General features: G+C 34.7%; 1 protein-coding gene across 1 annotated transcript in view; it reads right to left on the bottom strand.

The window, feature by feature from the left end:
* The window catches only part of CPNE8 (copine 8), a 211,855-nt gene that overhangs the window by 160,494 nt on the left and 27,383 nt on the right, over positions 1 to 23,978 (bottom strand). Inside the window, exons 2-3 of the mRNA XM_045776528.2 lie at positions 21,212 to 21,252; positions 19,683 to 19,729 (exon numbers count right to left, since the gene is read on the bottom strand). Coding sequence (XP_045632484.1) covers positions 19,683 to 19,729; positions 21,212 to 21,252 — 88 coding nt within the window. The remainder of the gene's footprint in view (positions 1 to 19,682; positions 19,730 to 21,211; positions 21,253 to 23,978) is intronic.

Raw genomic sequence — 23,978 nt, forward strand, 5'->3', positions numbered from 1 at the left:
TTCTATCTTAGTGGTGATGATACACAGAGCATGGTCTCCAGGAAGACTAGATACACTGAGTATTGCAAAGAGAATATTAAAATAAACTCAATTTTAAAAAAAGCTCAGTTTAGGACTATACATATCCAACTTGCATAAAGGATACAAAGCCCAAGCATGCACACACACACACATACACACACACGCACACACAAACACCATTTGTACACATTTCCTCTTGAAAGATAAAACATTTGGATTACCAGAAAACCCATGGACCTCCTCCTCTAAGGGAAAGATATTTAGTTTTCTCATGTAACTCTTTATCTAAGACTTTTTTCCCCCTTTTTACATATCAAAGATCTGAAATTCACTTAATTATAAAAAGACAAGTGGAAAGTCTGAAGGCTTTATCTAGATGTTACATTGTTACGGATCACTGACAGGTAGCTATAGATGTAGATGTGAATGTAAATTCACACGCGGAAAAAAAAAGGATATTTCACATAAGTGGCTTTTATTCACTTTTTAGGATCTTCTATTTTTAGGAATGAACATAAATCATTAACCAACAATAAAAGAATGCCTTGATCACATCCCTATATTGGTCACACATAAAATACAGAAAAGATTGGGAAGCCTGGGTTGCTCAGTCAGTTAAGCGTCTGCCTTCAGCTCAGGTCAGTCCTGGGATCAAGCCCCACATGGGGCTCCTTGCTCAGCAGGGAGCCTGCTTGTCCCTCTGCCTGCCGCTCCCCCTGCTTGTGCTCTCTCTCTCTTTCTCTGACAAATAAATAAATGTTTAAAAATCTTTTAAAAATAATAAAAAAAAATTGGGGGCACCTGAGTGGCTCAGTCGTTAAATGTCTGCCTTTGGCTCAGGGCGTGATCCCAAGGTTCTGGGATCAAGCCCCACATCGGGCTCCCTGCTCCACTGGGAGCCTGCTTCTTCCTCCCCCACTCCCCCTGCTTGTGTTCCCTCTCTCGCTGGCTGTCTCTCTTTCTGTCAAATAAATAAATAAAATTTTAAAAAATAAAATTAAAAAATTAAAAAAAAAATACAGAAAGAATTAAACTCCACCAATTTTTAAAATTATAGTGCTTTAAAACCTTAGTTAAAACATTTTAATATAATATACTCTAAAAAATAACAGTATTTTAAGAAACTGTTAACTATGTCATGGCTTGCTATTAATTTTGTGATTAATGACATGCATTACCATCTGAAGAGAAAAAAAAGGGACTCAATTTATCAGGGAGGTCCTTATTGGGGAATATGGGTTAATTTTTATCATGTATCAGTTAGGTTTTCATTTATGTGACACAAAATATTTTTAAATGAATTGAGTAGATTATTATTTTAGTCTACTCTATTATTTTAAATTAGATTGTTTTATTTAGGTTATTATCTAAATTCAATTGCAAATAAACTTAAAACTGTATTCACACCAACCCTGAAGTCTCTGACTACTTAAAAGCAGTTCTATCCACAGATGGACAATAAATGTTGTTGATGCACATTCATTAGAAAGTGGGCAATTATTAATTTCATATACTCAAAACTAACTTTTGATCATTATCTTTAAAATCCTCCAAAGGAATAATTCCTAGATTTTCTTAAGAATTATTACATTCTATTACTGCCTTTCATAAGATTTTGCAACACACTTTGTCCCCTTCCTAAAATTATTCTATACGATAGACATTTAGGCATAGTTTTAGCACTGAGAGTCTTAAATTCTCAATGTTTGTTTTTGTGAGCTTTATTCACTTTTTTTTTTTTTTTTTTTTTGAGAACTTGGCAGGAAAACAAAAACATTGCAAAGCTAAGTCTGGGAATTATTTTCATTCAAAAATGATCAGGGGGCGTCTGCCTTCGGCTCAGGGCGTGATCCCGGCATTCTGGGATCGAGCCCCACATCAGGCTCCTCCGCTGGAAGCCTGCTTCTTGGGGCGTCTGGGTGGCACAGCGGTTAAGCATCTGCCTTCGGCTCAGGGCGTGATCCTGGCGTTATGGGATCGAGCCCCACATCAGGCTCCTCCGCTATGAGCCTGCTTCTTCCTCTCCCACTCCCCCTGCTTATGTTCCCTCTCTCGCTGGCTGTCTCTCTCTCTGTCGAATAAATAAATAAAATCTTAAAAAAAAAAATGATCAGAACAAACTTTTGCTTCTGCCAATGGCAAATTAGGTTGTTTCTGACCAACTTTTCCCCTGCGAACAACTAGAAAAGTCTGACAAAATATAAAATAATCTTTTTGGAGGCACCAGAGAGCTAACAAAAAGTTATACATGTGAAACCAAAAACCTGGAGAAAAGAGAAGCCAAAAGAGGGGCCCTGTATTTGAAAAAGAAGCAAACCAAACTGATTTCCGTGATCTCATCAAACTGGGGGAGACAACGGAGTTTTTAAAACTTATCAAAGGGGTTATATTCATGTTCACTCTATATTTCTTTCCACTTGTTAATATGTTTAAGTTGTTTTCAACTGAGGGTTTTAAAAAATAAGGTAACAAAAATTTTGAGTTGGGACCCTAAGAGGCTACACCGGATGAATGAGAAGAGCAATCCTCAAGAAGAATGAAACTCAACTCAGAATGGAGTCAAATCTTTAACTGGCCAACATAAACTTTTCCCAGCCTAGTTATCTCCCCAGAAGCAAAAGTAAACCCACTCTGGAGAAATATAAAATCAACCAAAGCCTCAAGTATATTGCTAAATTTTCTTATACAATATTCAGCAATAATTAACAGCTCCAATGCAGTTGACTTGTAACAGACTAACATTCCAGTGGAGAACCAGAACAGGTAGTGGGGAAAATACAAAACTTTATTGTTTGATATTATCGTAGAAATGCAAAGGCACCCAAGAGCTGAAATGCCCAACGCTAGGGAGAAGGGAAGTGAGTTAATGTAAGCCCAACTTTTGCTTGGAACAAGCAGTGACAAAGAAAAAAAGCAAGTCCACATAAAAAAATGGAGAGAGAAGCAAAGCCAGGAAATCGCGGCAACAATGAGCCAACAACAATGGTTGTATAGGTTGAAGACTATACAACCAAACAGAAGTAGGAGCTTAGTGAAGTTAGAAAAGCTATCTGAACCCAGATTTCATTAAAATTTTAGGAAAACAGAAGGTGTCAAGGTCCAATTACATGCAAATTTACCATTAAAAAATGATATGAGAGAGCAGAATAATCTCTCTACAGGACATGAAAGTACGCCAAAATAACAACCCAATACTAAACTAAAACTGTAGTATTTCAAAGAGACCCAGAATACATACAGACATGAAAGAATTGCATCTATCAGAATCGGCAATACAGAGAAAGGAGGAAATGAAGTTAAAATAAATAAAACAGCATCTTAGAAATGGGATAAACTAGTAAGGACATAAGAATAATCACAATAGATAAAACCTAAACAGAAATCAGAAAGAAATATTTTTGTTTCTAAGAATCAAAAGGAAATAAAAAAAAAAGAGAGAGAGAGAAAGTAGCAAATACTCAATACAGGCAAAGTGGACCCATCATATAATAACAGAAGTCCACAAAGAAGAAAATCATAACAAAGAACAGACAAGCATTAAAACTGCAATTCATTAGTACATGGATTAAAGAAAGATAAAATTAGATTTCTTCGGAGTTCTTGACAGAAATGTTTTATGACAAAACGAATGAATAACATTTAATATACCTAAGAAAAGAAAATGTAATCAAAAGATTTTATATTCTTCATATTCAAAGGGCACAAATTGTTGTTGGCATAAAAAAAAACACAACAGATGAATATTATTCCCATGAGCTCTTCTAAAAAATCTACTAGCGACTGAGCTTTAGATAACCAAAATTACTACAGAAATATTGACATATGGCATGGTGGTGAGCATTACTTATAAAACTAAGACTCAATTAGAGCTAAGAGAGAGAAAATAAAGCATGCAGTGTCAATATGATCCGATAATGTTGATAGAATGCAACATTACTCCAACTAAGTGGAAAAACCTCAAAGATCCAGGCACTAAGTGTCAACTGGTAAGGGAAAACAAGACATCATTTGCCTCTTACTGAAAGTTCACACCATCACCAACAGATTTGCCAAAGGAATTGAACCCAGGTCTGATCAACATTCTAATACAATCTGTCAAATTGTAGAAATATAAAGAACAGAAAAAAACATAATGAATTGCACCTTAAGCACATAGTCAATAAGACCCTGACTGTGGCACTCTAATAGGTCAAATGGTCCAGTTTCTGTAAGGTAAGTTGTAAGAAAAACAAAGGGATGGAGGGAAAGCTATAGACTAAAAGAAATAGAAAATACATAACATTTTTTTGAAGAGTGCAAGACTAAACTATAATGTTGAGAAGTGCACACTTGGATAATAGAACCATAAACACACACCCACACACACATATCATTACTCTGCGAAAACAGAGTGCTCTGATTGGGAAGGTCCATGGAAAAAAATTCTGGGGTACAGACGAAGTTCTATTTCTTTCTTTCTTTCTTTCTTTCTTTCTTTCTTTCTTTCTTTCTTTCATTTTTTTTTAAAGATTTCATTTATTTATTTGACAGAGAGACAGCCAGTGAGAGAGGGAACACAGGAGGGGCCGTGGGAGAGGAAGAAGCAGGCTCCCAGTGGAGCAGAGAGCCCAACAAGGGACTTAATCCCAGGACCCGAGGATCATAATCTGAGCCAAAGGCAGATGCTTAACGACTGAGCCACCCAGGTGCCCCCAAAGTTCTATTTCTTGACCTTGTTAATGATTAGATGAGTGTTTGCTTTCTAATAATCAGCAAGGTTTTCATTTTTTTGTATTTGTTTCCAATAATCAAAAAAGTGAATGCCAAATAAGAGCATCTCCCTATAAAAACAAATGAGACAACTATTGACAACATAACTGCAAAATTGCACCAACATAAATGGTAAAGGTAATTCTTCATACAGCATTAAAATGCATATAGCATACAAATGTACAAAGAAATGAAGAGCACCTAATAGAGTAAATATATGGAAAATAAAAAAGAATATTGATGATATAAAATAATATTAAACTATCCTGTGTTTTTATATTATATGTAAGATTAACATTCATAACAATGACACCAAACATGGGAGTAGAGACAAGTTAAAATGCTTTAGGACTAAGAATTTTCTGGAAAGTTGTAACAAAACTAACTTATCAGATTCTAAAATATCAAGAAACTTTCATGCGTATATTGAACTCTTTACGGTAACTACTAAGAATAGTAAAAGAAAGTAAAACTAACAAGCTAATATTGGGAAAAACAAGTAATGCTAAAAAAATTATTGTCAAATCCAAATAAGAAAAGAAATGAGAGATAAAGAATTTAAAACGTATGAATAAAATTTAAAAAATAAAAAGGAATAGTAAAATAGTAGATTTAAACTGAAATATACTGGCAGCTCCATTAATTGTAAATAACCTAAACACTTACATAGATTTATTTTTAAACCCAAGTGTCTGCTGCTTACAAGAAACAGACTTTAAATACAAAAACACAAGAAAATTAAAAGTAAGTCGAGGAGAAAAAAGACTAACTGTGCAAACATCAAAGAAAAGAAAGCCAGATTATTCAAATATCATGCAAAGTAGAATTAAGAAATATTTCCAGAGAAAGAGTAAAAGCCCTAAACATCTTGTCTCCAGAAGTAAAGAACTACTAAAAGAATGACAGGGGCACTTTTATTTAGACTTTATTTTTTTTTCTTAGTTTCGGAGGGAGAATGTAGTATTCATCAGTTGCATATAACATCCAGTGCTCATTACATTATGTGCTCTCCTTAATGCCCATCACCCAGTTACCCCATCCGTCCACCCACCTTCCCTCCAGCAACTCTCAGCTAGAGTTCAGTGTCTATTATGGTTTGCCACCCTCCGAATTTTCATCTTACTTTATTTTTCTTTCCCTCCCTATGTTCATCTATTTTGTTTATTAAATCCCACATACAAGTGAAATCATGTGGTATTTGTCTTTCTCTGACTGACCTATTTCACTTAGCATAACGCCCTCTAGTTCCATCCACACCATTGCAAATTGCAAGATTTCATTCTTTTTGGTGGCTGAGTAATATTCCATTAGAGAGAGAGAGAGAGAGAGAGAGATAAAGAATATACACCACATCCTCTTTACCCATTCATCTATTGATGGACACCTGGACTCTCTCCATATTTTGGCTATTGTGGACAATGCTGCTATAAACATTGGGGTGCATGTGCCCCATAGAATCACTATGTTTGTATCCTTTGTATAAATACCCAGTAATGCAATTGCTGGGTCGTGTGGTAGCTCTATTTTCAACTTCTTGAGGAAACTCCATACTGTTTTCCAGAATGGCTGGACCAGTTTGCATTCCTACTAACAGTGTAAGGGGGTTCCCCATTCTCTGCAGTCTCTCCAAAACCTGTTGTTTCCTGAGTTATTAATTATAGCCATTCTAACCAGCATGAGGTGGTATCTCATTGTGGTTTTGATTTGTATTTTGACAGGGGCACTTTTAAAAGACACAGAGGCCAACTTGAAGGTGCTCCCATTTGTCAAATTTGTGAAAATTTGAGCCCCAAAATAAATAATAGTAACATATGAAAATCCATTGAAAAAGAAGAAACCATGAGTCCACATTTATAAAATAAATGAATAAATTAAAAGTCTAGTGAAGAAAGAGCTATTTATATACTCTCAAAGCATCTCCCCACACACTCTACCTTCCCAACATAATTGCCAGAGTCTCCTCCCAAAATATTAACTACAAAAAAGGAGTGTAACTTTTTGGTGGAGAATGCTATCAAACATTACTTAAAACAAGTAAACAAAATTAACCTAACCAAAACTGGGACAAATTAAAATCCTGTGCCACCAGATGGGATGCAACAACAACACACAGTCTCACCTCTGTGATATTTTATCCAAAGCTGCACATGAGGGAAAACATCACACAAAATCAAAATGAGAGAAATTCTATAATGTAGCTGACATTTCATTTTCAAAAGTGTCAAGTTCATCAAAGTTAAGGAAAGACTGAGGAAGTATTCAAGATCAAAAGAGACCCCAAAAAAATGACACCTAATGCAACACCTAATTCTAAATGGAATCCATCTGCTTTAGAACATACTATTGGGACAAGTGGTGAAAAGTGAATAGGATCTTAGGGTTTGATGGTAGAAACATGTCAGTGTTAATTCCCTAAGTCTCAGTATTATATTATGGCTACGTAGGAGAATGTCCTTTGTGCAATAAAGTATTCAAGTGCTCTGGGTCATCATGTTGGCAACTTATTCTCAAATGGTCCAAAGGAAAAAAATTATTTCTGTATGTGCAACTTTCCTGTAAATATAAGATAGTTTCAAAATAAAAAAAAAGCACTTTGAATCTCAAAGCTAACAAAAGTACAATATACCAAAACTTGTTGAAGCTCCTCAAAAAAAAAAAAAAAATTGTAGCCTAAAATGCATATAGTAGAAAAGACAAATGACTAAAAATAAATGTTGTTGGGGTGCCTGGGCGGCTCAGTCGTTAAGCGTCTGCCTTCGGCTCAGGGCATGATCCCAGTGTTCTGGGATTGAGCCCCACATCAGGCTCCTCTGCTGGGAGCCTGCTTCTTCCTCTCCCACTCCCCCTGCTTGTGTTCCCTCTCTCACTGGCTGTCTCTCTGTCAAATAAATAAATAAAATCTTTAAAAAATAAATAAATAAATAAATAAATAAATAAATAAATAAATAAATGTTGTCTAACTAAGAATTTAGAAATAGAACAAATTAAACCCCCTAAAATGTGGGAAAAGTAACAAAAATAATTGCAATAATCAATAAAATTTTTAAAAACTAAATAAAATAACCAATAAAGGTGAATGTCGATTCTTTGAGAAGACTAATAAAACTGATAAACCTTCACCAAGATAGATCAAGGGGAAAAAAAGAGGGAAAATGAAAATTATTAATATCAGAAAGTAAAAAGAGCATCATTATAGATCATACAGAAATTATACATATCATAAAAGTATATCACAAGCAAATTTATGCCAATAAACTTGAGAATTTGGGCAAAGCTAATAAATTCTTGGAAGAACATAGCACACAAAATTGACAGAAGAGGAAACTGAAATCTTGAGTAAACATAAATGTAAGAAAGGAAATGAATCTGAAGTTAAAATATCCCATGAAGAAATATTCAGGCAAACAATGCTTTAGCAGCAAAATTTTCTAAACATTTTAATTAAGATATGACACTAACATTTCATATATTCTCTCAGAGAAGAGAAAAAGTGGAAATACTTTCAAGCACACTTATTGAGGCCTGCCCTAACCTAAACAACAAAATCTGAAGTCTATGACAAGAAAGGAAATTTATAGATCAATATCACTCGTAACATAAGTTCAAAATTCTATTAAATATTAGCAAAGCTTAGCAATCAATATATTTAAAAGATAATACATTATGAATCGGTTGGTTTTATCCCAGAAATATACTTATTTTAACTGAAAACCCAACATGTAATTCACCACATTAACAAAGAAAAAGAATCATCTCAATAGATGCATACATGAAAACTTTACCCTTAAGACCAGGAACAAAACAAGGATGCTTCCTATCACCACCTTTATTCTACACTGTACAAGAAGTACTTGTCAGCACAATAAATATCATGATTAGATAGGAAAAAAAACTCTAATGTGCAGATCAACATAGTTTATGCAGAAAATTTTTAAAATTCCACAAATCATTATTAGTAAGTTGCGCAATGTCACTTCAGAGTTATCATCCAAAAACTAAATTATATTTTGTATATCACAATAAAAACTAAAAATGAAAAATGATGAGTTACATTAAAATCAAAAATAGTGAATGACTAAAGTTTAATCCAACTAAAGATATGCAAGAGCTCAACATAAAAAACTATAACCTCTAAAAAGAAATTAAAGAAAACGTAAATAATTAGAGAGGCACCCATATTTATAGACTGTAAGGCATACTATTTTACATATTTTAATCCTCTGAAATCGATCTACAGTTTCAACACCATCTCAGATCTCACAGTGTATCTGTGTGTGTGTATGTGCCTGTGCATATATATGTATGTGCGTAAAGTAGCAAATAAATTCCAAAATTTCTGTGGAAAAGTAAAAAAAAAAACAAAAACTAAGAATATCCTAGAACAGTGTTCAGAAAATGACAGCCCCTGAGCCAAATTTGTCCTGCTGCCTATTTCATAAATTAAGAGTCATTGCAGCATAGCCATCATCAAGCGTTCATATATTATCCATGGCTGCTTTCATGATACAATGGCTAGAGAGACCATAGGGCCACCTAGCCTAAAATATTTATGCAGCCCCTATTTACATTTGGTCCTTTACAAGAAAAGAAAAATGCTAACCTTTGGCCTTGAAACTCTTGAAAGAAAAGAAAAAAAACTACAAAGCACAAACAACCAGATTTCATTATTGAAACAGAGTTATTAAAACAAAGTATACCACAGCAGAAACCTAACAAGGCCGTCACATATACAGTCATTTCATCTATGATAATGGGGAGATGACTCTGCAGTGGAGAAAGGAAATCTCTTTAATAAATCCTCCTGGGTCAATGAGATACCATATGGAATCAAAGTAAACTTTACCCCAAGCCATACCCAAAAATTAATCTCAGAGAAGTGTAAACCTAAATATGAAAGTTAAAACAGTAAAACTTCTAGAACATAATCTTGGGAATATATCATGACCTTTAAATGAGAACGTTTCCTCAAACAAAACAAAAGCATAGCTCATAAAGGAATAGACTGCTAGGTCGACCTAAATTAAAATTAAGAATTTCTGTTCACCAAAATACATAGTTCAGAGAGTAAAAAACCATGCTACAAAAGGAGACAAGTATTTGCAAGACATATAAGTAACAAAATTCCTATCCTAGAGATATAAATAACTCCTAAAAATCAATAATAGGAAAAACAGCTGAACATGCACATCATAAAAGATAAGCCAGGTGGTCATCAGGCCTACCAAAGGGTGATCAGCCAAATTATCAGGAAGTTAAAATCCAAACAAGATAGCTTTGCATGCTAACCAGAATGGAAAACATTAAAAAGACTTATAATAGCAAGCATTAGCAAGAACGCTCTGCAATGAGAATGGCAGATGGAAAATTCTGGAAAATGATCTGACAGTATGTACTGAAAATGAAAATATGCACACCAATGGAGGCATCACAATCCTTGATTTCAAACTCTGTTACCAAGCTACAGTAATCAAAACAGTATAGTATTGGCATAAAAATAGATACAAAAATCAATAGATCAGAATAAAGAGCCTAGGAATAAACCCGTGCATATCAATTAATTTACAACAAAAGAGCCAAGAATAAACAATGGGGAAAGGACTATCTCTCCAGTAAATGGTGGGAAAACTAGACTGCCAAATGCAAAAGAATGAAACTCTTAAACCATACGAAAAACTAATTAAAAATGGATTAAAGACTTGAATGTAAGACGTGAAACCATACAATTCCTAGAAGAAAACATAGGCAGTAAGCAACTGGACATAGGTCTTGGTGGTAATTTTTTCAATCTAACATCAAAAGTAAAAGCAACAAAAACAAAAATAAACAAATGGGAATGCATCAAACTTAAATGCTTCCGCACGGCAAAGGAAACCATCAAGAAAATGAAAAGGCAACTTACTGAATGGGAGAAAAAATTTGCAAATCATATATCTGATAAGGGGTTAGTATCCAAAATATATAAAGAACTCATTTAACTCAATAGTAAAAAAAATATATATATATATATTCAATTAAAACATAGGGAGAGGATCTGAACAGACATTTTTCCAAAGACACACAGATCCCCAATAGCTGCACAAAAGGTGCCAAACAACACTAATCATCAGGGAGATGCAAATAAAAACTACAGTGAGATATCACCTGTAAGAATGGCTTTTATCAAAAAGACAAGAAATGACTAGTGTTGGGGAGGATGCGGAAAAAGGGGAACCCTTGTGCACTGTTGGTAGGAATGTAAACTGGTGCAGTCACCCTAGAAGACAGTATGGAGGGTCCTCAAGAAATTAAAAATAGAACTATCATATGATGTAGCAATTCCATTTCTGGGTATTTATCCAAAGAAAACAAAAATACTAACTCAAAAAGATATATGGACCCCCATGTTCACTGCAGCATTATTTACAATCGCCAAGATATGGAAACAACCTAAGTGTCCATAAATGAATGAATGGATTAAGAAGAGGTGATATATATATAACATATATTCTAATATTCTATATCTAATAGCCTAATATTCCATAAATAAATATATATCTATATCTATGTATCTATATCTATTCTGATATATATGTATTAGAACATTATTCAGCCATAAAAAAAGAAGGAAATTCTGCCATTTGTGACAACATGAGTAGAACATAAGGGCATTATGCTAAGTAAAATAAGACAGACAAAGACAAATATTGTATAGTCTCACTTATATGTAGAATATTAAAAAAAATAAGTACAAAATAAATTTTAAAAGCTCATAGGTACAGAGAACACTTTGGTGGTTGCTGCCAGAGGCAAGGGTGGGGAGTGAAAAATATGAGTGAAGGAGGTCAAAAGGTACAAACTTCCAGTTATAAAATAAATATGTCATGGGGACATAATGCACAGCATGGTGACTACAGTTAGTAACAATGGAATGTATATTTGAAAGTTGCTAAAAGAATAAACCTCAAAAGGTCTTATCACTAGGAAAAAAATTATAACTATGTGTGTGATAGATGTTAATGAGATTTATCATGGTAATCATTTCACAGTATATATGCACATAGAATCATTATGTTGTATCTGAAACTAATATAATGTTATGTGTCAATTATATCTCAATTTTTTAAAAATGAAACTATGTATTTCTATGTATTTACTCCTAGATATACAAATAATAAGAATAATAAATATATAAAGAAAAGTACAAGAATGTTCTAATCAGTTAATCACAATATTCAACACCTGGGAACAACCCAAATGTCTATCCAGAGTATCGTTGATAAATAAATTGGGGTATATTCATAAATAGAAAACCATAAAGCAAAAAATATGAACAAACTATTACCACATGCATGGATAGACTTCCAAAGCATAACTGTGAGTTATGAAACTAGACACAAATAAATATATACTGTATCATTCTATTTCTATAAGGCTTAAGAATAGAAAAAATTATCCTATAATGCCAGAAGTCAGGATAGTGGTTTAATTTGGGAGGAGAGAAGGGCATAATCAGAATTGCTGGATTTTAGAAGGTTCTATTTCTGATGTAGGTGATGGTTACATGGATGTGTTCACATCTAATAAATTATTGTGCTGTATTATTTTCCCCTTTGTTCAGGTATATTTTATTTCAATAAAAAGGTATATTAAAAACAGAACAGAAAGTCAGCCATAATAAAAAGAAAATTAATTCTGCCATCTGCAAGACAACATAGAGGAAATTTGAGGGCATTATCCTAAGTGAAATAGGTCAGTCAGAAAAAGATAAATACTGTATGATCTCATTTATATGTGGAATCTTAAAAAAAACCAAACTCATAGAAACAGAACAGACTAGACGTTGCCAGGGGTGGCAGGAATGGGCAAAAGTGGTCAAAGGATACAAACTTCCAGTCCCAAGATGAATAAGTTCCGAAGACGTGATGTACAATAGAGTGACTATAGCTAAGTGATTATAGTTAACAATACCATATGATATATCTGAAAGCTGCTAAGAGAGTAGATCTTTAAACACACACACACACACACACACACACACACACAACTCATATTGAGATGATAGATGTGTTAACTCATCTTATCTTGGTAATCATTTTGCAATATATACATATATCAAATTATTACATCATACACTCAAAACTTACATAATGTTATATATCAATTAGATCTCGATAAAGCTGGGAAAAATAAAAAATAAATAAGAACAGGAAAAAAAAAAAAAAACTCAAGAGACCAAACTTACTCTGGATTTGTTTTCAATAATCAGCAAAGTTGTATTGAAAGTATGATTCTTATTCAATTGGTCACAGAATATTCATAGAGTTAAAAGACTTTAACTGAACCATATAAAGAAAGGACAACTTAAATTAAGCCACAGCTTCTAATTATCTGTAACCAGGAGTATTTGCAAAATGACATCATGTCCTTTTCTAAACAAAAAATTTCAAGACTCAAAGGTTTCTTTCCAAAACCAGTATGGCTGACCTTGGGAATTCAAATACATAGAGTATTTTCCTGAGGGGCACACAAAATATTTTTGCTAAAATAGTATTGCCTTAAGACTGACTATACCATAGAAGATACTGGTATTATAAAATTCTTTCAACCACATGCCACACAAGTAATTTTTTTTATTTAATAATTTTTATTTTGTTATATTACTCACCATACAGTACATCCCCAGTTTTTGATGTAATGTTCCATGATTCATTAGTTGCATATAACACCCAGTGCACCATGCAATACGTGCCCTCCTTACTACCCATCACCGGCCTATCCCAATCCGCCACCCCCTCTCCTCTGAAGCCCTCAGTTTGTTTCCCAGAGTCCACAGTCTCTCATTCCCCCTTCTGTTTACCCCCCCTTCATTCTTCCCTTCCTTCTCCTACCAACCTTCCTATTTCTTATGTTCCATAAATGAGTGAAAGTAATCTTGAAAGAGAACTTCAGATGTCTCCTGTTACAAACCCGTCGATGAATCACAGTGGAGATGTCATGATACATATTGTGCGAATCCCTCAAATGTCTATGAGAAGAATATAATCTCTGCAGATTGAATTTTTAGCAGTATGCTGTCATTAAGATCTTTTTTAAAAAAGAGAAAGGCAAACTAAACAAAACGTAAGTGTTCAGTTGCTCTGCAGCATGAATCCAGTCGTGAAGACAGTATCCGCAGCCATACAGGACCCTCCTCAGGGTCTTCGCAACAGTTCCTGCCTAAGGACTGTATCAATTGTATCTGTATCAATAACTTTCGCTGGTTCATTCTAGTATTTCTATAGGACAAAAAGGAGAGAATGAAACTAGTATTCCGGAAACTTCAAGAGGTATACATGCTTTCAATGGATGCTGTAATTCAAATTCCAAATTATGTTGTTCGAGTTACGATAGGGAGTGGCAGAACAAGAGCAAGGTCTCATAACTAGTCAGTATACCACACAAATGTTCTCATTTGAAAAATGTGACCTTCATACCGAATGAGCTAAAGGGGTTCTTCCAACTCGTACGTTTTGAAACCATGAGAGTTAAGTGTGTGCCTATATTGAGGGTATCCTCAAATTCATCCTTTCAGCAAATATTAACTGAGCACCTTCTAAGAACAAAGCTTTGTCCTAAATGCTACAGTGCAGGAGGCTGACCTTTGAGGAGCACCGAGTTAAAAAGTGAAGCTGAGACATCTAAGAGAGTAAGTTCACAAAAAAGGCCTTGATGCGTGTTGATGGATATAAAGTAGAAAGTGACAAGGACCATGAGAAAGATATAGAAATTACAGGATTTCAACAGTGCAAGGTGGAAATTCTAGTTGTGAACTTCAGAAAAGTCTAATAAGTAAGGTACCAGTCAAGCTGGACTAGGAACAATATTCTCATCCTTCCGAATGTGTTTGTGTGTTTATATATCACTCATATACGATCCAGTATGGAGATGAATAAATGTTAAAACAGCTCAATGCCAGAGGAATGGTTCAGAGCAGAGACAATGTTAACTATAGTAATCAACATGTGCCAGTAGATTCAACACCAAACTATGATCGCTGTGGATTAAACAAACTTCAGTTTGCTTTTTTTCATCACCTACTAACTTAGGGAATCTGAAACAAACTATAATTTTAAATGTTTAAGAGTAATTCAGAAAAGAGACTACCTATGGGTAACTAAGATTTAACTCAAGTTAATTGCAACATTTTCAGAACCTCTCAAAGTAAGCGTGCATCCTCAGGGATAATACTTCGCCACTTCCACTTGCCAAGAAGAGGTTTTCATATTTTCATCATTCATGACACTTAAGTATCACTTCTAGCTCCAAAATTATAATTTTAGTTTTAAAAGATCAATTACTTCAAGAGCTTTTGATAATTCACAATCATTAGAATTGATAGAAGAAGTGCAGGTAATTCTAACTGTCAGATATAATTTTAAAATTGCAGATTTCAACTACAGATCAATTTTAAATATTTTTCTCTCTATTTGGAGCATTTATTTCAACATAGTTTAAGCTCTTTTTCTTTTCTTATTACTGCTTACTATCTAAAGATAATTCATCCCAGAACATAAAATCATATAGCTAGTTACTACATACTTCTCCAGAATACAACAAATTTAATACAAACACAACCACTATATTACTGACATAGTGTTGATACCTAAATCAGTACAATGACAGTATAGACACTGGAGTGGCTGGTAAAATTCTCCAACTATATTGTATGCTCTTTAAGGCAGAATACCATCTATTTTAAAATCTTACCCACCACTGCAGCTCCAAAACAGGCACTTGAAAATATGTCAAACTGAGAAATGGGTGGCTATATTTAAAGTTATTAATAAAGTATCAATAATATTGTTTTGCTTCTCTGATTCCAAATATCCTGAGAGTACTTACCAGAGTGGTTTTGCTGTTATCTCATAAAATAATGTTCAATACTTATAATTGGAAGAGCTGAAAAAATGACAAGAAAACTCTAGTTTTGAACTCTCCAGTCTCATAAAAAAGCAGACTTGTAAGGAAATTAGAACTAATTGAGTCCAATTTCATGCCTGATGAATTAGTCCAGCCCCTGTTTAAATACTTCCAGAAACAGGACATCCACTAGAACGCCCGCATACAGTTCTAGGAAACCCATTCCACTGTGGGATGCTCCAAGTGGTACAAAGGTCTTCCTCACAGGGGCACCTGGGTGGCTTTGTCAGTTGAGCAGCTTAGTTGGTTGAGCATCTGCCTTTGGCTCGGGTCATGAGGGTCATGAACCCGAAGTCCCAGGATCAAGCCCCACGACAGGCTCCCTGCTCAGCAGGGAGTCTGCTTCTCCCTCTCCCTCTGCCCTTCCCCCTGCCTGTGCTCTGTATCTCTCTCCCTCCCTCTCTCAAATAAATTAATAAAATCTTAAAAAAAAATAAAAAGTCTTCTTCATGGTGGCTTAAACAACGTCTCTTTGCCTCTCCATCCTCTGAGCCAAAATTTTTTTCTTCCTTTTTTATTTCAATATCAAGTAAGTGTACTCCTGTTTCTTTTTTTTTTTTTAAAGATTTTATTTATTTGACAGAGATAGAGACACCCAGCGAGAGAGGGAACACAAGCAGGGGGAGTGGGAGAGGAATAAGCAGTCTCATAGCAGAAGAGCCTGATGTGGGGCTCGATCCCAGGTTGCCGGGATCACGCCCTGAACCGAAGGCAGACGCTTAACCGCTGTGCCACCCAGGCGCCCCTGTACTCCTGTTTCTAAATGAAAATTCTTTTAAGAGCTTGAAGACATTTATTATGACTAGTCAGAGTCTTTGCATTTTTTAGATTCAACATTCTTTTATTCATATGGCATAGCTTCTATCCCTTTCTTCAAGATGGTAGCCCTCCCAAAAATACACAGTTAGCATTTGGATGGTCTCAGATGGAGAACTGAAAAGTAACACTCCAGATCTCCTCCCACCAGAGCAAAGTACAATAGTATTTGATTGAATCACATGAAATTGCCAACACTCGACCATTTTTGACCTACAAAAATGACAATTTCATGTAGTTCAACATAATAGCATTATGTTCCTTGATGTAAGCACTGCACATCCATCAGCGCGTCCTCAGATTGCATTAGCTTTTTAGCAGCTGTGTAACACTACTGTTTCATATTAGGTTTGAGGCCAAGTAAATCCCATAGGTCATTTTCCCATCAACTGCTGGGCTTGTGCAATGAATTTTGCAGAATTTTATAATGCAGGAATTTACTTACCTGCCACTTACTAGTTTTGTTATCCCTATAAAAGTTTTTTGATCTCTTAGAGTCCCAATATATCCTGAATCATATAATGCTTCCTATGTGCCAGACACAGTGGTTCACCTTTGATCTTCACAACCACTATATGGGCTAGAATCATTATCATTTCCCACATCACAGATGAGGAAAGACACTGAGAGGTCAAGTGCATGCCCTTAACCACTACATCACCTGACTCTCAAAATAAGGAAACTGGCTTTCTCAGATGGTTTTGTGGTGATTTAATAATATATATAATGTATTTAATTTTTTCAAATTAAATTAAATAATTTAATTATTTAAATTAATTTAATTTAAATTTCTCTTTCCTTTATCCAGCAAGTTCAATTAGCTGCTAAATACAATGGATTTTAGCTCCTAAATGCTTGTCTCTTGCATCTGGCACTTCCTTTCTATTCTTCCAGACTATTCTCCAATTACTAACAATTTTAATTCTTCTGAAATGCTGTCTATTGAAATTGCCTCTTAACTCCTTTCTCTTCATCTTCATCCATCTGCTCCTATCCACATTATATAACTCTGGGACCTATTTCTCATCACTTCCTCAATTTCTACCTTGTTTTTATACCCCCGTTGAGTATTATTTCCTTACTAACTCTTTTTACTCCTTCAAGGAGAAAAAAATAAACAAGCAGAATATTGTTTTCAGTCTTATTTTATTATTATGCTATTTTCCCTGATGAGTAGGCCGCCTTTCCTATTTGTCTCTCATTCAGAGGCAAGCTTAAATAAATAAGAATAAAGCCCAAAAATCAATTTATAGAATTTTCTTCCATTAACAAAACCAGAATGTGAACATTGGGATCAGATCGGGATTCTGCAAAGCAAGATGGTCTAACAGCAGAGGCTCTGGTACCAGATGGCCAGGGCTGAAATCCCCACTCTGTTATTTATAACTGGGTAACTTTCATCCTGTCACTTAAGCTTTCTGTGCCTTAGTTTCCTCATGTGTAAAATAAGGATTATAATAGCATCACCTCTTAAGGTTATTGTGCAAACAATAAATTAGCCAATACATCTAAAGGGATGAGAACAGTAGTTAGTATGAAAGATCTTGTTTAGGCAATAGGAAGGCCTCATCACTAGGGATCTTCATTGGCCCAGATGCCTGGTCTCATGCCTTATGAATATTTATCTCAGTTCCTTTATTGGTCCCTCAAGTGATGTTATTTTCTGAACACTTCTGATAAGTGCTCATCCCCAGCTAGCTTGACTCTTATGGTCAGTCAGCAGTTCCACTGGATTGCCCCAGGCCTTTGAGAAAGGGAACTCTAGAGCCAATAACAAGAGACAGCATATCTTTTTGGAAAGTAATCAAAGGAATAATTAGAGGAACAAGAAAAAGGAGCATGGACTCAGGAGAATGTTCTAACAGAGAAGACAAAAGATAACATAGATAGAAGTCTGGATGAAGGAGGTGGCTCATTTGAGATTTTTTTTTTTTTTTAACAGAAAAGAATTCACACCACTGGAAAACTGATAAATAAAGAAGGTGTGGGAAGGAAAGTCAAGATGGCTGCAAAAACCACAGTTTGATATTTTGGCTGGTGACGTTATAGGCTATATGTGAAGCAAAGAAACAGCAGCCATAGGGTAGAACTGATGAATTTGCATTGGGGTATGGAGAGTTTGAGATAAAGCTCAAATAACCACACGGAAATGTCTAGAAGCAGTTAAATATGAGAAACTGGTGCTCAGTAGCCCACTGACCCATTATCAGTAGGGACAATTTCTGAATTGGTTTATTCTGCCAGTTTTGAGAATAAATTACAATGACCTTATCTTCTATCTCACAGTTGAGACACACTGGTAAATTGGCTGGCTGCGAAGCAATGTACGGCAACAAATAGCACAAACCCCACCAGGGAAATCTCACCAGAAACCGTAACCTCATTAAAACAATGCACTAACGTCCTAGGATAGCCAGCCACTACAAGCAGATAGAAGTGCCTTTTATTTTAATAGGTCTTCCCCTCCCCTCCGGTGACCATCCTTCCATTTGAACATGGAGATACTCTAGAATACAAATTAACTGAAATACTAATTCTGCCTCCTTGCTTTTATTTCATTAAACAAAGTATGCTTGTGCTGTGATGAGCACTGGGTGTTACATGCAACTGATGAATCGTTGAACATTACATCAAAAGCTACGGATGTGCTATATGCTGGCTAACTGAACATACATACATACATACAAACATACATACATACATAAATAACAAAGTATGCTTTTATTAGGAAACTGAGCTTCTACTTTATTTTCAAATAATAAGTTACTAACTGGCAAAAAGCAGGTGATAGTTGATATCAAGCACCATACTTAAAACCTTTAAAGCAGTATTTTATAAAAATCAGCAGTTGACCCCTAAAAGTGAGACTAAGACTAGCCTTCAATTATGTAAGGATTGCAACACATTAAATTTACTTTACAATGAGGAAAATGCAAGTTTCAAGGCTAGAATATTCTACAGGAAGGTCATAAATCAGACAAACATTGAGGATTAATAAAAACAAACACAAAGATTACTTTCATAAATTAAAAAAATGCAATCCTTGGGTTGAAGAAGACTTAAAATAACTCAAATCAGGGCGGTATCACTTGACCAAATTGTAACTTAGACCCCCTATTTTCCAGCACAACAATATTTTTAAAATTTTTAATGCTTACCTCTCTCCATTCTTTATTTCCAACTCCTTGTACATATAAGACACAAACTATAAAAGATGAAAAAGGAAATATATAAATGTCTTTTTATAAATATAAGATATGAATGTATACAATTTATTTTTTAGCTGCCCAAAAGCTACATCAAAATGATTTCCTAAATCCTGGCCTTACTCTTGTAAAAAAATTGCTAGTAAAACATCAACTAACTAAAAACTTTTGTAAAGAAACAAAAACCTACATCAGATCTTTAGAACCTAACATGCATAGACTGAGGCATAAAAACATATAATAATTATTTGCTAATGTCTTCATCTACATTATGCTACAGATACACGTAAATTTTTAAACTACAGTTTAACAGTTTGAAATATTTCAGTATGTTACTAGACATTAGTTAAGCTCTTCCAAAGATACCCATAATGCTCAAAGCCATCACAAGAAGGACAATCTAGAGTGTATCATCCTCTACATTTAACATTTGCAACACCCAACCTCAGTATCTGTAAACAGGTAAGAGATCCTGTCAACCACAAAAGGAAGTCACAAAAAGAGAAACGAAGTGTTTGGGGTAAAGATAAGGGATTAAAAAAAAAAAAAAAAAAGTCCCACTCATTTGTCAGGTGAGCCCCGGGAATTTTTAATACCCACAAACTGTAATGCCTTTTCCCCAATGACTACCTCAAAAATTCTAACATCTCACAAAACCGCCCCCCTGTAATTAAATCACATTTGCCCACATACTTGTAGAGATGGAGAGTTGCAGTATAAAAATTTCTAACTATTACAAGATTTGGAAACACTTGTTGATTTACACATTAATGTTACTGTTTTCTAATTTAAACTGTCTTTCTCATTTTACAAGTTATCTCCAATTTTTTAATATACAGAATTAGGAATCAAAAAATTCAGTTCATCCAAGACAATGTTCTATATTTCACTTGGTTAAGCATGCCTTTACATACGCTTTTTATTTACAAAAAAGAAGGAAAATTATTACTCTGGGATTAAATCACTTAAAATTATGGTCCATTGTGGTCACCTTTCAAATACAACTTCTATCATATAGCGATACCATGAGGATTAAGGGGATTTTTTTAAAGATTTTATTTATCTGACACAGGGAGAGAGCACAGGGAAGGGGCAAGCAGTGGGCAGGGAGAAGCAGGCTTCCTGCTGAGCAGGGAGACCGATGTGGGACTGGATCTCAGGACCCTGGGATCATGACCTGAGTAGAAGGCAGATGCTTAACCGACTGAGCCACCCAGGAGCCCCATGGCTCTAATTTCGAAGTGAACTGTCTTACATTTACATCTTCAATCTTATTCTCTAAGTGCTAAGCAACTCCCTCACTTTAGCCAGACTACTGCCCAGGTAGATGAGAATGCAGGGCTTGACACCATCCCCCTTTCTGTCATTCTGTGCTTTAAAACAAATATTTAAACAAGAGCTGTAAGTTTCATACAATTTTTGCAAAGTCAAGTTAGAAAAATAAGTAGAGTGCTTCAAAAAAGCAAGTAATAGATACTTACTTGGATCAGATTTAGAGAACGTGTCTCTGTCAAGAAGATTTCTGTTGAATAAAAGAAAAAGACGAATAAAAGGCCAAAATATTTATATGAATACACAAATGTATATAAATATATAAACTTATTGTATATTATATATGTAATACATATGTATAGGATATATTATATCTGTGATATATGTCTGCATTATGTATTATATATGTGTTATATATGTATATTATGTGTGTGTGCATATATATATATATATATCGACTAAACAAAAATTTGCTAAATACGTGCTTGTACTTTTTCAAAGTAAACATCACTTAAGTTCAGGAAGCCGGATTTGCTCAGCCTTGTACTGAAGCTGGACAATGACAAGAGTCTCCACAAGCTAAGATTAAAATCTGAGAGATTTAACTGTTTCAGGTTTCCTTTTATCCCTTCACGAATCAGTATACAGATGGTCAGCAATGTTTCCTGAATTGAATTTTGAGTTGTGAAACTGATCAAAACTGTTTGGGATTCAGAGCACACGATCCCATCAGTCCACGCAATTAGAAGGCAACAGTGAAGCACTGTCTATTGACATTTCTGTGACATCAGTTCAGAGGAGTTTTGTTGCTACTCTGGTTTGGGAATTTAAGATGAACATGCAAATCTTTATTAAAGATTTTTTCAGCGGAAGAAAAAATTTAAAAGGTGGACAAAGCTATTATGAGCATCTATTTATTCTTATCTACAGATATTTCCATATCTAAACCAGAATAAAAATGGAAAATCAGAAACTGTGAAAGTTTGGATTCCTCTAATATTGGGCTATCCTGTGTACCTTCAATGGTAGTAATGCAGTCCTGTACTTTATGCTCATAACAATAACCCTGAGTAATCAAAAAAAATTAATTCAGTATGCCTTGATTAATAAGACAATTGGAAAAATTTCCATCTAAAAAAACAGATTATTTTCTTAAATATGATAATTTGAAGCTATACTCTTGTACAAAAAAATCTGGCTATCTAGAAGGGTGACTTGAATGTTCCAGAAGTTAAATTTGTCCTTCTTACTCATCCTTTCTTAATTGGTAATAACTTATAAGAACAAATCACATTTTTATGGTTAATACTTATACTAAAAATCTCATCTTTAAACTGTCTTATTTCTCCACCCAAGACTACTACTCATGCGCATTTATCTGTACTGCCCATGGTATTTGAAAGGCCTTTTTATTTTTTTTTTTAAGGTTTTATTTATTTATTTGACAGAGAGACAGCCAGTGAGAGAGGAAACACAAGCAGGGAGAGTGGGATAGGAAGAAGCAGGCTCCCAGTGGAGAAGCCCAATGTGGGGCTCGATCCCTGGACCCTAGGATCACACCCTGAGCGGAAGGCAGACACTTAACGACTGAGCCACCCAGGCGCCCCTGAAAGGCCTTTTTAAATATCAAAGTGATATCCTTTCTTATTTCAGGTTCTCAAAAATTATTGCTTCCATGGAATCATTGTACAGTAAGAAAATAAAAATACAGTCAACAGAAAATACAGCACAGACCAAAAAAAATGACATTATGTCTTGAAACATTTCCTAAAAAGAAGAGAAAATATTAGACATATTTATATTTGGAATTAAGTCGGCTTCAAAAACCACTAGTCAGAAATCAAATTAAAATAATCCTTCTGTACCGTAAGCAGACATCGTGACTCCAGCAATGGTTAGCAAACAGTAAATTAAAACATTTCCACTTGAAAAATTACTGTGATATATATTTACAAAGGTGGCTCTCCACTTAAGTGGAAGTTCTTCAGCCCTTCCCGTGTCTCCAGCCTTTTGCTCACTAGTGTCCTTAAAAAATGTAATTCAGCTCTTCCTTTCAGAGTTCATGATAATCTAGTCGAGATGACAGTGCAAAATAGTGCAACATGGTTGGGACTCAAAAACTATGTTATACACTTATTTAAAAGAAAATAATGTGATTTCAGTGCCTATTTATCTTTAAAAAAAATAAAAAACAAAAACCTGCAACTTTCAACCCCAAATATAAAATGGATTTCTAGTAGGAGTAAAAATAAACATTTTTAACCACAGATTCTACAGGTTAACATTGTTTCTTCTAGCTATTACGGTCCATAATATACATGGTAAGATCAAAAATAAACAAAGAAACAAAAAAATCTTGGATCCTTTACCTGATAAGAAATACAACTCCATAATTTCTTTATAGATTAGCCCCTGATATTAGCAACTCAATTTCCCACTGGTGTTTGACAACAAATTTCATCAATAAAATTCAAACATATACGATTTCAAAAGTTTGGAAAAGGCAAATATTCTTAAATAGTATATACAGTATAAAAGACGAGGGATTATCAAAATTCATCATAAAGTTCGGGTTGGTGATAGAAATGAAGATTTTTACCTCTACATCCTATTAGAAATAAAGCACGTTCACATTAAGTAAAATAAAACAGGTCCAATTGCAAAGGCTGTTTTATAAATAAGAAACTAAACTGAGGCTTGGAGAGCCTGAATAAATGAGTAAGAACACACTTAGCCCGGTATCATCCAGGGGACTCAGCCCTTCTAAATCTGACTTCTCTGTTCTTCACAAAATGCCATACTGTCTGGAGAAGTCCAGAAGAAACAACTTATTTTCCTGTAAGTGTTGGAAATATGGAAGCCCCCCACCCAAATTATACCTATTGGTGGAGCCACTAGAGTATAAAATAAAATAAATTCCTGTCCAAAGACCAATATGAAGAGCAATCCTGACTACAGAATGGAGACAAACAGGAG

Source organism: Ursus americanus, chromosome 25 (genome assembly GCF_024610735.1).
Source record: "Ursus americanus isolate L20-20 chromosome 25, mUrsAme1.1.p, whole genome shotgun sequence".
NCBI lineage: Eukaryota > Metazoa > Chordata > Mammalia > Carnivora > Ursidae > Ursus > Ursus americanus.